The 14,760-nt window shown below is 30.1% G+C and overlaps 1 protein-coding gene across 3 annotated transcripts in view; it reads left to right on the plus strand.

The window, feature by feature from the left end:
• Positions 1 to 14,760, plus strand: part of LOC111636487 (tyrosine-protein kinase shark-like) — a 78,519-nt gene that overhangs the window by 27,642 nt on the left and 36,117 nt on the right. For all 3 annotated transcript variants that reach the window (XM_023381747.1, XM_023381749.1, XM_023381748.1), the window contains 3 exons: positions 1,004 to 1,162; positions 1,698 to 1,841; positions 12,396 to 12,580. In XM_023381747.1, coding sequence (XP_023237515.1) covers positions 1,004 to 1,162; positions 1,698 to 1,841; positions 12,396 to 12,580 — 488 coding nt within the window. The remainder of the gene's footprint in view (positions 1 to 1,003; positions 1,163 to 1,697; positions 1,842 to 12,395; positions 12,581 to 14,760) is intronic.

The raw sequence follows: 14,760 nt of genomic DNA on the forward strand, positions 1-14,760 counted from the left end.
CCTTCATAGACAGTGACAATTTAAACTCAGGGTGCCAGTTAGCACCCTGGCAGTTTTCAATTTATGACTACACCTCTAGATAAAAGATGTTTATAAAATATATAATGTAATTTAAATTATAACTTCAATATATATATATATATCATTAGTATAATAATTAAAATTTTTCAAGTTTAATCAGAATATTAACTGTTTAGAAGATTGAGAAATATGATTAAATAATTAACAATTTACAAAATATAATGTATTAAAATAGCCTGCACTAACAGTTATTTAGAGTAGGGATTCCTAACTTGTGTTCCATGGAATACTAGGGTTTCACCAATAAAATCTGTTGAGTCTAGTGATGTATTCCAAGTGCCAAATGTGCCAAGGCAGATTTGGAATGTAAGGTAAAATTGTTGTATTCTTGGACTGAATCCTCTTATACATCCTATACATGTGTTAGAGTTATTTATAGGTTTATAAACAGTGGGGACGAACTTATCAGTAATGGAATGAACCAAAATCATGATATAATGTAAACGAAAACCATAAAAACAGTAAAACTTAAAATCATTTTAAAAAATAACCTTAAAGCATCCAACATATAAATAATAATAATAATAATACAATTGTTAAATATGCTTTAATTTATTGATATCTGCAATACAAGCCTATTGAATCTAATGATAGGAGTGGCCAGTCATATTCCTGATAGTTCTGTACACACTACAATACTAGTGATAGAATACGTCAGATGAGCGCATTAATTAATTTATTAATATCAAATATTCAATAATTTAATTATCTGGTTTAAAATATTTTATTTGAAGTTTAATTAGCTTTAAGTTAGTAATGTCATTCACTATTGTAGCTGTCATAATACAGTTTCCAATGATATGCAAATGCTGGATGTTTCTAGATAAGTGTGATATTATTTAATGAAAAATGTGAATTAATTTATTTGACTTTACAAATGATAAGTTCAAATACATTTTATAAATAAATAGTAAATTTTTAGGTGGAGGAGAAGAAGGACAGTTCTTAGTAAGAGAAAGTACAACTTCTCCAGGTGATTATGTTTTGAGTCTGATTCATGATGGACAGCCTATTCATTATCAAATACGTAGGCATGGAGAAGATGCTTTTTTCAATATAGATGAGGGACCTATTATTCATGGTTTGTTTATTTTGTTTGATAATATAAATTTTAAAATAAGAAATATCTAACTCTGAATTTAATATTTCTAATATAGTTTTATGGTGATTAAGTTAATTATTGTATTGTAAAAGATTGTGTTTAAAATTAATCTCTTGTGTTGTTAAAGATGATAAATTTAATTAATATATCTGTGAAAATTTTCACTGATACATTTAAAAAAGTTTTCATAATACTATATTTTATTTTTTAAGAGCTTTAAGTTCATTAGATAGATAGCTTTATTCATTCAGATTGATATTAATACAATATTAAAAATAATAGAGGACATTTGAAATAATGATCTTATATTGAACAGTCAACATAATGTTTGATGATGATGATAAAAAGATAATGGTTAATTTAAGTACTTTCTCTTAATTTTATTGCTAGTAGGAAAAGAAACTGATCATATTTATAATTCTTGTTAGGATTCAAATTCAGTACAAACTAACTTATACATTAACAATTTAAGATTATAGTTAAATATTTGTTTTATGAAGAATTTTATTTAAAGGGTTAGAAGTATTGATTAATCACTATCAGGAAGATGCTCAAGGATTGTCAACAAAACTTAGTAAGATGTGCAAAGGTCAGCCACCACCTCATGATACTAGAAGACATGGTAGGACAAACCTTTTACATAGAGCTACTCGTGAGGGTAAGTATAGGAAAACAGATTATTTCAAGCAAATTTTGAAAATGAGAAAAATGCTTTTTTATAAAATTATTTTTATATATCTATAAATCTAATATATGAAATCTATATATATATACGAGGGCTGTTCGAAAAGTTCGCGGCCTTGCCTATATGCGGCGCTGCGATCAATTTAATTTTTGGCGGGAATAATTCAGCCATCCTTGCTAAAGATACGATACCAATTTCCGCTTGATTTGTCGTAAAGTTTTGCCACGACAGCTTAGCAGATAGTCAATGTGCACATGCTTTGTCAAAAATGGAGAAGACGGAGACTCGTGCGGTCATAAAATACCTGACGAAAAAAGGGTTGACCGCATCTCAAATCAAAGCTGACATGGATGAAGTTTTGGGAGAGTCTGCTCCTTCGTACACCACTGTGAAAAAATGGACAGCCCTTTTTAAATCTGGCAGAGAGAGTGTGAAACATGACCCTCGCAGCGGACGGCCGTCAACTGCTGTCACTGAAAAAAATATCGACAAAGTTTACGATTTGGTGTTAGCAGATCGCCGTTTGAAAACGCGTGAGATAGCTGAGACAACAGGCATCTCTGTCGACCGAGTGCACCACATCTAACCGAAAATTTGGGTATGACGAAGGTCTCAGCAAGTTGGGTGCCGCATCTGCTGACCGCTGAGCAAAGACGTGTTCGCACTTTGATGTCAAAGAAGTGTTTGGACTTCTACAAGAAAAACCCACGGGATTTCTTGCGTCGGTTTGTGACTACTGACGAAACGTGGATCCATTACTACACTCCTGAAACAAAAGAACAGTCGAAGCAATGGAAACACCCCAGTTCGCCACCACCAAAGAAGGCAAAAACAGTTCCATCAGCGGGGAAAGTGATGGCCTCGGTTTTTTGGGGATGCTAAAGGAATCATCTTTATTGACTACCTAGAAAGAGGAAAGACCATCAATGCTGTCTATTACTGTATACTTTTGGAAAAACTGAAGAAAGAAATCGAAGAGGCCACACTTGAAGAAGAAGGTTCTGTTTCACCACGATAATGCCAGAATCACTGAACAAAAAATAAACGAACTTAGCTTCCAATTAGTTCCACATTCACCGTACTCACCTGATTTGGCCCCCAGTGACTTCCACCTTTTTCCAAATTTAAAATAATTCTTGGTTGGAAAGAGATTCCACTCAAATGACAAAGTCATCTCTGAAGTAAACGAGTATTTTGCACACCTTGACAAATCGACCTATTGTAATGGCATAAAAAAGCTAGAACATCGCTGGAATAAGTGCATTGCTAACAAAGGAGACTACATTGAAAAATAAAAAAGTTTTAACATTATTTTGTTTGTTGTTCTATTTGAGGCCGCGAACTTTCCGAACAGCCCTCGTATATATAATCTTCAATCCTAATTTACATAGATTTTTAGGAATTGTCTGAAATTAATATTTAAGTGTATTAAAAAAATTATTGATTTCATTTTGATACATGTATTACAATTGATATATAACTTATTTATGATTAGCTGTTTTCTAATATAATTTTAAGACAAAGTGTTTTGAATTCATGTATAATTTCAGAGTTATAGTTATAATTATAGAAAATTAGGATGAAAATATAAATGCAAAGGCTATTATTTCTAATTGTTTGGCAGTTTATTAAAAATACTTGACTAACTTTTCTCAGTCACTTCTAGCTTTTATATCAAATAATATGAAATAAATGAAGATTCACTATGTTTTAGTATAGTGGTCATCTATAAATTATGTAATACTATTTTTATAGTTTTCAACTACCATCCCACTTTTTGTAATGCTCTGTAATGTGCATATTATCCCAAAATTACATAATGTATATCCTCAATAAAACTCCTTAATTGTACTAAGGAATAATTTACAGTACAGAAAGTTACATTATTTTATTAGTTAGGTATAAAGCAGTCACATAAACAGTATAGTTTACTATATAATACTTCATAAACAAAAATAAAACATACTGTTATCCAAGGATAGTCTCTAGCATTACATAATGTTTGATAAACATTCCTCTACCCCTGTAACATGTCATAAGGATTACCTGCGTACTTACCACCCATATCTCTATTATGTAATTTATCAACAGCCTCATATTGATAACATTAACCATTATCAAAATTTTTATTTTTTTACATTTTCTATTTTATTATATATTGTACATTTTGTCATTATATTTAACATTCTTCCATATACAGTTGATTCTACTTAATTGGGACACATTGGGACTAATCCATTTTGGCATAATTAACCCTCCGTAAGTCGCTAGGAATGGGGCCCTTACTTGAGTCGCATGGGTCTTACAGACCCAGTGTTTTTAATATGAAATAATTCAATTTTATCTATTGCGTAAAGAAACTACAGTTTTTTAGTTGGATTCTGCGCTTTGTTTTCTATCTAGTGATATAAATTACTTGCGTATTGACAAAATGAATTTATTAATATTTATTTTTATGTAATTCGATACGAAAAACGCAAAAAAATAAACATATCAAATTTCAACTCGCTGTAATTTATCTCCTGTTTCACCGATTGCCATCGGGTTTGTTTGTAAGTGGGGAAGAAATATGACACTTTCAAGCGAAGTGAGTAGAACTTTTGCACTACTGCGAGAAAATTTGTCAACCGACCCCGCGTTACCCCCTACCGCGAAAGTCAATAAACGTTAATTGTTTTATGACTCTATTTTCAACACTTCTTTTCTGAGTTGTAAATCGACTAATTGACAAAGATTTTACTTCATTTTACTCATAAGAATGTTGTCTTTATGATTTAATAGATAGTTTCGTATGATTTTTAGACATAAATTTTATTTTTAATTTTTTATCTGATATAGTCGTGTGTTAGGCTTAACTCGATCACCTATTTTCAAAAATTGACATCGTTCAAAATATTATAGAATCCATCAAAATTATTTGCTTATAGTTTAGTTATAAATGTTTTCTGTGCATGAAAAGAAGCGATCGAAAAAATAATGGGTGGACCATCAAAAATTCGGCAATTTACGACATGCTCTCGATTCTGAAATTTGTTTTCTTCATAATATAAAATTTTTACAAAATAATACTTAAAAAATACATCCATGTCAATACCTGAATGTTATAAAAATGCAATTATCAAAAATTTTGTAATTTTCACAATTTGTATTGTCATAATTTATTTTTGTTTTTTTCTGTCGCGCGTTGCGTATTGCGCGACAACAAAGTCGTAACGCGATTAAACGCAGCGATTTCATTTATAATTACTTAAAATGTAGTTTACGTTCTTGTTTTAGTTTTGTTTTGTTGTTTAGCGATGGAAAATAAATAGATAATAATTGCAGATAACAATTTAAAGTATTTTTATCAGATTAATTTAGATTATTTGATTTTACAATAATGATAGCTATGCGATATGATTGTCGCATAGTTGTAATTTTTCACTTTATATCTAATTAGCTCTCATAATGTTTAGGGGCTAATTAGCTAACATATACTGTAGTTCTTTTATTTCGTTTGATCGAGTAAGCATCTTCTCAGAATTGTCTTGTGGGAAATTGACTGCGATAAGAATTAGCCTTTCACTTAAATCAATGTCAGAATGTAAATAAAAGTTAGTTAATCGCCATTTTCATCGTTTTCAGCTCTAATTTCGCTACTTTTCATTTTAATTGACGTTATTTAAACAAATGTTTGTTTTGTCAGGAACATTCAGGAGTAAAATTACCAGAATTACGGCTCTAAAATGAAGAAGATAGCTATTTGTAAGGTTTGCTTACATTCTGACTTTAATCACGTTGATTGGTTCTTCGCGGGAAAATCCAGACCAGATGGTTCTGAAGAAACCTCTCATTCGTTGAACTTAAATCAGTCATAATATAAATTACCAATTACAGTGTAATAGGCGTAGAAACAAAAATTTTAAAGCCAATTAACAGCAATAACATCTTCCATAGACTTACTATAGAGAGTTGGAGTTTCCCGGGAATATTTATTGCTAGACAGTTTTGAGAACATGCTTACTCGTATATACATTGTGAAACAATATTTAATTAACAATTTATAGCTCAAAACGCGAATAAAACAAGCGAATTTACAGCGATTGTTTACATTTGATTTCCAAGATCATTGCCGAAAGGGGGGAGATATTTCCCGGCAATTTATAGCTAGACTGTTTTCACAAGTTTCCCATTGGTTAGTAAATGTAAAAAAATGCCAACTTGCATCGTCTAATATACGAAGAATCATCATAAGTAATATATAAAAATTATATGATAAAAATAGAATAATAATTAAAATGATTAAAAGTTAATTAGACATTAATTTTGAAAACAATATTATAACAAAAAAAAAAAAAAAATATAAATATATAAATAAATAACGATATTATAAAGTATAATAGACACCGCGCGACAACTTCAGCGCGATAAAGTTATTGCGACACTCGCTATCGGCAACGGCGACAAATTAATTGACGTTTTTTTACCCCCTCCGTGAGTCGCATGGGTCTGTCATACCCATGCGACTCGTAAAGCATTTTTTTTCTAAAAAATGAGCGTTGCTATGCAAAAAATTTTAACAGCATGTTAATCTAATTAAAAAGTTTGAGGAATATTAATTTTTTCAAATTTTTCAAAAAATATTTAATAGTAAAAAATTTTGACTGAAAATTGCGTCGGGTCTGTCAGACCCATGCGACTAACAGAAGGTTAAGCAGCTGCCCCAATTAAACAAACTAATAATAAATTTTAAAATAAAATATGTAATATGTAGGTAAATAAATAAGTAGGTAAAAATAATAATTAAGTACCTATTTTAATGTTTTATTAAACCAAAATACAGAGAATATTTGTACTATAAATTTACCAGACTCATAATGATAAATAACTGATTTGCATCATGCTAGTGTTGCCAAATACAGTATTAGTAGTGATGTACACAAGGGTTGACTGTTTGATTCATTCCTGCTCAAATGATTTTTTCTTTCTCCCATTTTAGTTAGAGCATGTTCTTACTAAAAAGGGAGAAAGGAAAGGTTTCATCCAAAAGTCACCATACGGTCTTACACAGTTTCCTTTACTTGGAGATAGGCCACTTCAGCATGAGCGTCCATAGAATTCGTCAGATCCGGATGCTGGTTTCAATGATTAGATGATTATTCGAATCTAGACGTAATTATGCACATAATACCTTCCAAGGAAACTCTAGCTGTCTTCCAACTCTGTCAAGACACCTTGAAAAATTATCCGGGGATCTTTATCCCTTCGCTTTTAAAGGAATTGTCCAGTTCAATCCAGAGCAGGGTCAGTAGCTCACATTCAGGTCCATCTCAGACAGGATCCCTGTGTGATACATCCCGCTAAGGTGACCCCTCTGGAAAAACTGAACTGCCTGAGTGAAAGACAAAATCGCTGTCTCTGCCAATCATTAAGCCTACACAACATTAATGTATGTTGTGTCTACATATTTTTGGAAGATCCCTAAAATATATCAAAACTTGCTAAATTCCTTTTCTGCTACTTTCCCAATTAAGTGATTAAATTATGTATTAATTTATTAGTTTGGTTTCTGTTCTTTGGGATTTGGCCCAATAAAGTGGCTGTCTGGATTAACTGGTGGCCCAATTAAATGGAATTGACTGTATTGAAAATTTACTTGTGATTGGAATTTTACTAGTCTTTTGTTTTTATATTATTTATGTTAGTTTTCTTATCATATATTACTTTCCTGGCTGTTATGTATAGATAACAAGGAAAAGTATTGGAATCGTGTCAAAGTTGACCTTTTGAGTTTTTTGCAAAAATCCATGTTTTGAGACCCCTGAACCCAAAAAAAGGAAAAAAAAAATTCTGTGGGATGTGTGTGTTGACATCGATTTCATTTAATATCTCATGATGGGATAATGGTGACGAAATGAAATTTGGCATGGTAGCTTGTGTATAAAGAGCAATGATGCTGTTAAGTTCTGGTGGTTAAAGGTCAAGGTGTGGGGAGATAGAGGGATGTCATATATCATATCTCTAATGAGATTAGACTTAATGATTTTATTTGTTATTAGCATTTACACTTTTTTATAAGTCATTTCTGCCCTCAAAATTAAGCTTTTTGCCATTTTATAATAATCAAAAACATTAATGTTTTTTGTAATAAAATCTCATAATAAATGGTGCCACATGCAATTTTATTTATTATAATTATAATATAAAAGTTATGTTTTAATAAAATCTCATTAAAGCCAGAAAAGTTACGTTACATGCTGGTAGATTTTGTTGTTTATAATAACTAACAGGTATGCAGTGTAATCACACAGCTATAGTATGCATGAGTCGTGTGTTGTCAGTTTTAGAACTGAATATATATATAGTTGTCTTGCCTTAAAAAGAATACTGATAAAACAAATTTTGCCATTGCCCTTGCAAAATAACATTGTTCACAATTAGGGTTTCTCTAATGGGATCCTGGTAATCCTGGCTGTTTTTTAACCCAGAAAATATCCCAGGAAATCCTGCCAATTTCTTAAAAGTTCATTTTTTTCTTTTGTGTTAAGGTTGAGGAAATTTTGCAAATAGAAAGTATAATTAACTCACAAACTGTCAGAATACAATAAAATCCATCTCATAAACAAAGCATTGACAAATATATATCACACTAATCTTATAAAGTTTTGCAAATATTTTTTAATGTATAACAAATGTTGAGAACACGTCGGAAATGGAATAGAATGGAATCGCACCAGAAAAAGTTTTCTCTAATAGAACTTCATCTGAAGAAGGTCTTAGGGTGGACCAAAAACATTTGTGATACATTAAAAATATATCTGCAAGGCTTTATAAGGTTAGTTAATTTTAAGCCAAGTAGATAAATCAAGAATACTACACAACAAAAAAGTACTGCAACGCATCTTGAAAATGAACTAGAAGTCTTTGAGGCTATAGGTGAAAAAACACATAACATCTGTCTTGTCTTAAGTACATTAAAGACGATTCCACTCACATCAATTGAATTGGAATGAGCATTCTCTGTAGCAGGACATTTCATTACTAAAATAAGAACCAGATTGAGTGATCGGAGTATTGACTATCTTTGCTTTTTAAAATCTTATTATAAAATTTACAATAATATTTTGAATTATGTTTTATTTAAAAAACGAAAATTACCTTTTAAGTTAGAAGTTTGATCTAAGTTCATTTTTTTCTTTAGATTTTCAACTCAATTCAAAGGTTTTTTTTTTTTCTGTGAACAGTTTCTAACAAACTTTAATAAAATTTTTTTATTTCTTAAAATTTCTACGTAATTCAAAGGCAATTTTTAATACATATTTTACACAGCATTATTATTATTATTATTATTTTATTAAGTTACTTTAAATAAAAAATGATTATATCGTACGATTTTAAGATCTATTTTATATCTTAAAAATAATTAATTATATCCCAGGAAACAGATCTTGAAACCCACTTTTTTCTAAAAATTCCAGGACAAGCAATGGACTGGGAAATGAGAAACCCTAGTCACAATATTAATTTTCAGGCAATAAAGTGAACAAAAGTTAAACCAAACTGTAAATTACCTTCACAACCCTATTTCCAATAATGGTTGTTTTTTACACTGTTTGACATGAACAGCAAAAAGTGGTACTGTAACAAAGGTTTCATTTTGAGTATAATAGATTTTCTTCTAGCAAGAAAAGACAAGTTTGACCTGCAATTGTAGAGCAATTCAAACATCTGGTTTTAGCAGGCCATTCTGTTACATTCAGAAAATAGGGTAAGTTTAAGGATTCTTACCCCTTTAAATGGATGTGGTCCCATGCAAACATGCTAGTTTGCATATAGGGAAGTGCATAATAGTGATGCAAGGTTTAACTACTTTTTATGAAATTTAAGTCTTATTTTATTCTTTTGACCCAAAGAAATATTTTCTACTTTTCCAAATAATCTTCAACAGAAAAAAAATCAGATTTCTTTTAGCTTTGTTTTGTTTAACCACTCTGATATACTGCTTCACACTTAAATGGCAAATACTATCACCTCCTTCTTTTTGTTTGATTTGAAAATCACTTAGAACATTAATTTGTTTTTGTAAATGAATTTAATTTTATTTAACTTTATTTGGTAAATTAATTCAAAATATTATAATTTAGAGATTTTGATTGCCTATTAAGCCTTAACTCCCTAAATTATGTGATCTTGATTTTGAAAATCATTATTACAAATTCTTGATAAAGTGAACTAACTATTGTTTCCCTACAGATTTGTATTAATGCAAGTTGACTGAATATATTGATTGACCTGGGATTTTTTGATGCCTGGTTTATTACCTTGTGTGACCGTAGGGTCGGTGTCTCTTTGACACCACATCAGGAGNATTTAATTTTATTTAACTTTATTTGGTAAATTAATTCAAAATATTATAATTTAGAGATTTGATTGCCTATTAAGCCTTAACTCCCTAAATTATGTGATCTTGATTTTGAAAATCATTATTACAAATTCTTGATAAAGTGAACTAACTATTGTTTCCCTACAGATTTGTATTAATGCAAGTTGACTGAATATATTGATTGACCTGGGATTTTTTGATGCCTGGTTTATTACCTTGTGTGACCGTAGGGTCAGTGTCTCTTTGACACCACATCAGGAGACCTGAATCTGACACCACCGAGTCTCGCAGGACTCGGAAATCGCGACGTTACGTCACGCGAGCGGTAGCGGGTGAGCGATTGGATTCCGAGTAGAGGTGAGGAGAGAGACAAGGAAGTAAATTAATTGGATTCCATGGTTGCTAACAATTAACAATTTTAATGAAACTAAAGGAAATACAGAGAGAGTCAATTTCGGTCATAGTTCCCCTATTTAAGAGAGGCCCATCAAGAAAGAGAGTTTACAAACGAATCGCGGGTTGATAAATACCTTGTCGATGGACTGTTCTTTCCACTAGTTCCGAATCTTGTCCGTTCACTGGTGTGGAGGCATGGAGGAGTGTAGAGGCTTAACCAGGCACGATTTTTTCTCATGGTTTTAATCCTGGGTCACAATTTGAATCCTGGGTCACGATTTTGTTTCTGGAGGACGACGTTGTTGGGCGGACTTTTGAAGACGACTCTCTTCTTGGGGTTTTTTTTTTTTTTTTTTTTTCTCTCTCGGGTTTTTCCATTAGGTCAGGTGGTTGTTGTTAAGGGTCTGGCATCCAATATGGGCTCTCCATCGAAAGTTCCTGGTGACACATCCCTGACTAACTGGATCCGACTCAACAAGGAACAAACTCCGTGGGAAATAATTTTTATGGCTTTTAGCCTAACTCGATAAAACGCTCGAATTTAACCGATTAAAGTTTCCAATAATTAAAATTTAAAATAACACTTTATTGTGGGTCTGTTCATCCCTCACATCTTGCAACAACAGATGAGTGAGTAAAAATCAAAAGAAATAACTTCTTAATTACATATACATTTTTAGATCTATCAAAACCCTTTATTGACTGAATTTATGGGATACAGCTACAACATGTGAAATGATTACTGTTTTCATAGTTAAACCTGATTATGTCTTTCAGTTTGATTATTACATTGTCATTCATATTTGTTTTGATGTTATTGGTGGAATCAGGATTTTGACTACCATTTTCTAGTTTAAATGTGCCGTTTTTTTTTGAATTTGAGTTTTACTAATTATCCTTCAGCAACTTATGAATTCAGTTATGACATTCCCCATGCTCAATATTCAACAATATTTATAATTTTATTTCATGAAATGTTCTTGTTAATCTGGAATAGAAAATGCTATCTGATTCCAGATAATTTGAAGAGGTAAAATTTTAGTTAAATTTCTTATCTATTGCTCTAAACTATATTATTCTATACAGTGTAGTACTTTAGTGTTATCCATGCTTTTCAACTTTGGGGTTTATTTGAGACATGGTTTATTTTTAATAGCATTTTTATTTTTGAGGATTTATTTGTATCCTAGCTTTAATAAAAGGAAATAGAATATATTTTTTTATAAATATAAACAAAGTTCTAGATAATTTAAAATTGCTACTAACATCACTATGTAACAATTTTTTAATTATTTCATTAATTAAAGTTAAACTAACTGCTGTTACAGATTTAAATAACCCAAAAAAAAAAAAATTGTAATTGTTATGTTGTTTCTAATTTACAGGTAACCCCCGTATAACATGGGAGTTACATTCCAAAAAATTTCTGTGTTATGCGAATCCGTGTTATACGAAACAAAGAACTAGTGCAAAAAGGGGGGTTAGGTTCCNCAAGATGAAATTCTTCTACTGCTATAATAGATCTTTTTTGTGTCTTTTAAAAGTATTTTTATTTCAATTTCTAATAATTTTTTAGACAGTAGCCTGCTAATTTATTTGTAATATTTTAAGTTAAAACTGCAATATTTTACAAAATGTTAAGTTTACCAGCTTAATATTTTTTGAATAATTCCCAATTATTTGGTGTTTTTTATTTTGTGTGTATATATATATATTAAAATATGAAATATATTATTAGTATTACAAGAAGAATCATTTTCTAATAACAGGTGATGTCACTGTTGTGGGAGAACTTTTAAAATCTGGATATCATAATCTGGATGCAAAAAATCATGAAGGACAAACTGCAGTTCACTTAGCCAGTATTATAGGTCATGATGAAATTTTACTTATGCTTCTGCAGGCAGGAGCTAATGCAAATATTCTGGATAGTAGTGGATTGACTCCACTTCATGTAAGTTTTTATTAAATTCTTTGTAGCACATTATAAGTGTCAACATCTGCTTGAATTAATTTATTCTAACATTTATTTTAAAATGATATTAGAATAAATTAATATGAAATAAAAATAATTTTTATTCTGTATTAACTTCATCAGTTATTTCTTATGAAATCTCAAAAATGAAGAAATTTAGTGATTTTGGTGATTACATCACTAAATTTAATGATAGCTTTTCATTTGTGTATGTATTAATTTTATAGTAAAAATATAAAAAGATTTCATAAAAAATATTTATAAATAAACAATAAACCTACTGTTTTAGGTTAAATTAATGTGAATTCAAACCTAAAACAGTAGGTTGTTTGAATTTGCATTAATGATTGCACAACAGAGCAAAATTATATATAAATCTAAATATGTTTAGTAAATATAAAAATTAACTTTAAGATAAATTTTAATATTTATTACATGTTAACGAAATAAAATTAAATGTAAGTAAGTGACAATTAGTATGAATAATGCATTCTACAAAAATTTTTATGAAATGTTTATTCAGACAGAAGCTTTTTATGATATTTATTCTGAACATGCAAAACAGTGATTTTACAAACACATACAGTTATACAGAATATACAGTGATTTTACAAAAATATAAAACTAGACATTCTTATGTGATGATATTAACCAATGGGAAACTATATTAAAAGTTTACTGGTTGTTTAATTTAGGCAATGTCAAGTTTGTCTGTTAGTATAGTAGAATAAAATAATCAAACAGTATTAATTAGCTAAAGGTTTATTAAGAGTTAGCAGTATACTATAGAAAACAAAAATGTACTTTATTTAATACAATATTTAACATTTTACATAGGCAATTAAAGTTATAATAATTATAATGGTAAAATTAAATTATAGTTATTTTAAAAATTATCAGGAAATGATGTTGGAAGAAGATTTTTAATTTCTGCATAAGCTTTATCAAACTTAAGAGCTTCATTGGATGAAGGTAGATTAAATTCAGTAATGATATGCAAGAGTCCTTTAAAGATTTGAAAAAAAATAAACCAGAGTTAGTTAGTTATAACTAAAAAACTTTCCATAGTTCAAATTGTCAATGCGAAATGCAAGGAATATTTAGATGCTAAGAAGAAATAAGAACAGAAACAAGAGACAACAAAACAAGGGCAGTTAAGAAGAATTGAAAAAGAAAGATGTAAGAAATTAAAACTTGACAAGAAATTGCTAGAAAAATTGCCATTTTTCTAGCATTGAGATAATTGCCATTTTTCTTTTATTTATAGTTTAGATATTTCCTTGTTTTTCTTTTTCCTTCCCTACATGTTGTTTCAGCTCTTATTATTGGGTTGTTCGGAAAGTAATTTCGTTTTTTTTCCATGGAAAAACACCTAATATTCTTATAACAAATAAATATTTTATTGAATTATATACTGACCATTTTGGTCAAATACCTGTTGCCATCGTTTCTGGTAGTAGCATGATTCCATGTTCATAAAAGTTTTGATGTTTGCTTACAAAACAACTGATCCAAGTAATTTTTGCCATTTTCACTTCAAGTAAATGTCTTACAGTTTAAACAAATTTGTATAGACCAGAACAAGTAATAATCTGAGGGTGTCTGATCTGGCGAGTATGGTTGATGTGATAGCACATCCCATCTAAGCTGTAACAGTTTCTGATGATTTACCAAACTTGTGTGAAATTTGGAATTATCATGATAAAACACTACACCTGTTTTGTTGATCAATTCGGGCCTTTTCTGTTTGATGATATTTATTTACTCAATGGCAATACACTTTTGAATCAATTGTTAAATTGTCTAGTAAAAGCTCAGAAAAAAATTTCCTTACCAAAGAGAGCAACTTTCTTTAAGAACATGTGAAACCCATATATCGCGCTTTGAAATGAAACCAATTCATTTCAAGTAATCATAAACAGTTCAATTCAACAAATTTAATCTCTTAGTGATTTCACATGTTGTTATTTGGCAGTTTGCTTCAATCAGTAACTTTATTTTGTTTTCATTGGCTTCAACTGGCCATCCATAATGTGGTGCATCTTCAATATTGAAATTGCAAGAACGAAATTTTGTAAACCAGTTTTGCAAACTTTCATTCTCTCAACACATCATCTCCATACATGCACCATAATTTTTTTCTCGCTTAGTTAAGTGTG

This window comes from Centruroides sculpturatus, unplaced genomic scaffold, assembly GCF_000671375.1.
Source record: "Centruroides sculpturatus isolate CEXI.00-Female unplaced genomic scaffold, Cexi_2.0 scaffold1044, whole genome shotgun sequence".
Classification (NCBI taxonomy): Eukaryota; Metazoa; Arthropoda; class Arachnida; order Scorpiones; family Buthidae; genus Centruroides; species Centruroides sculpturatus.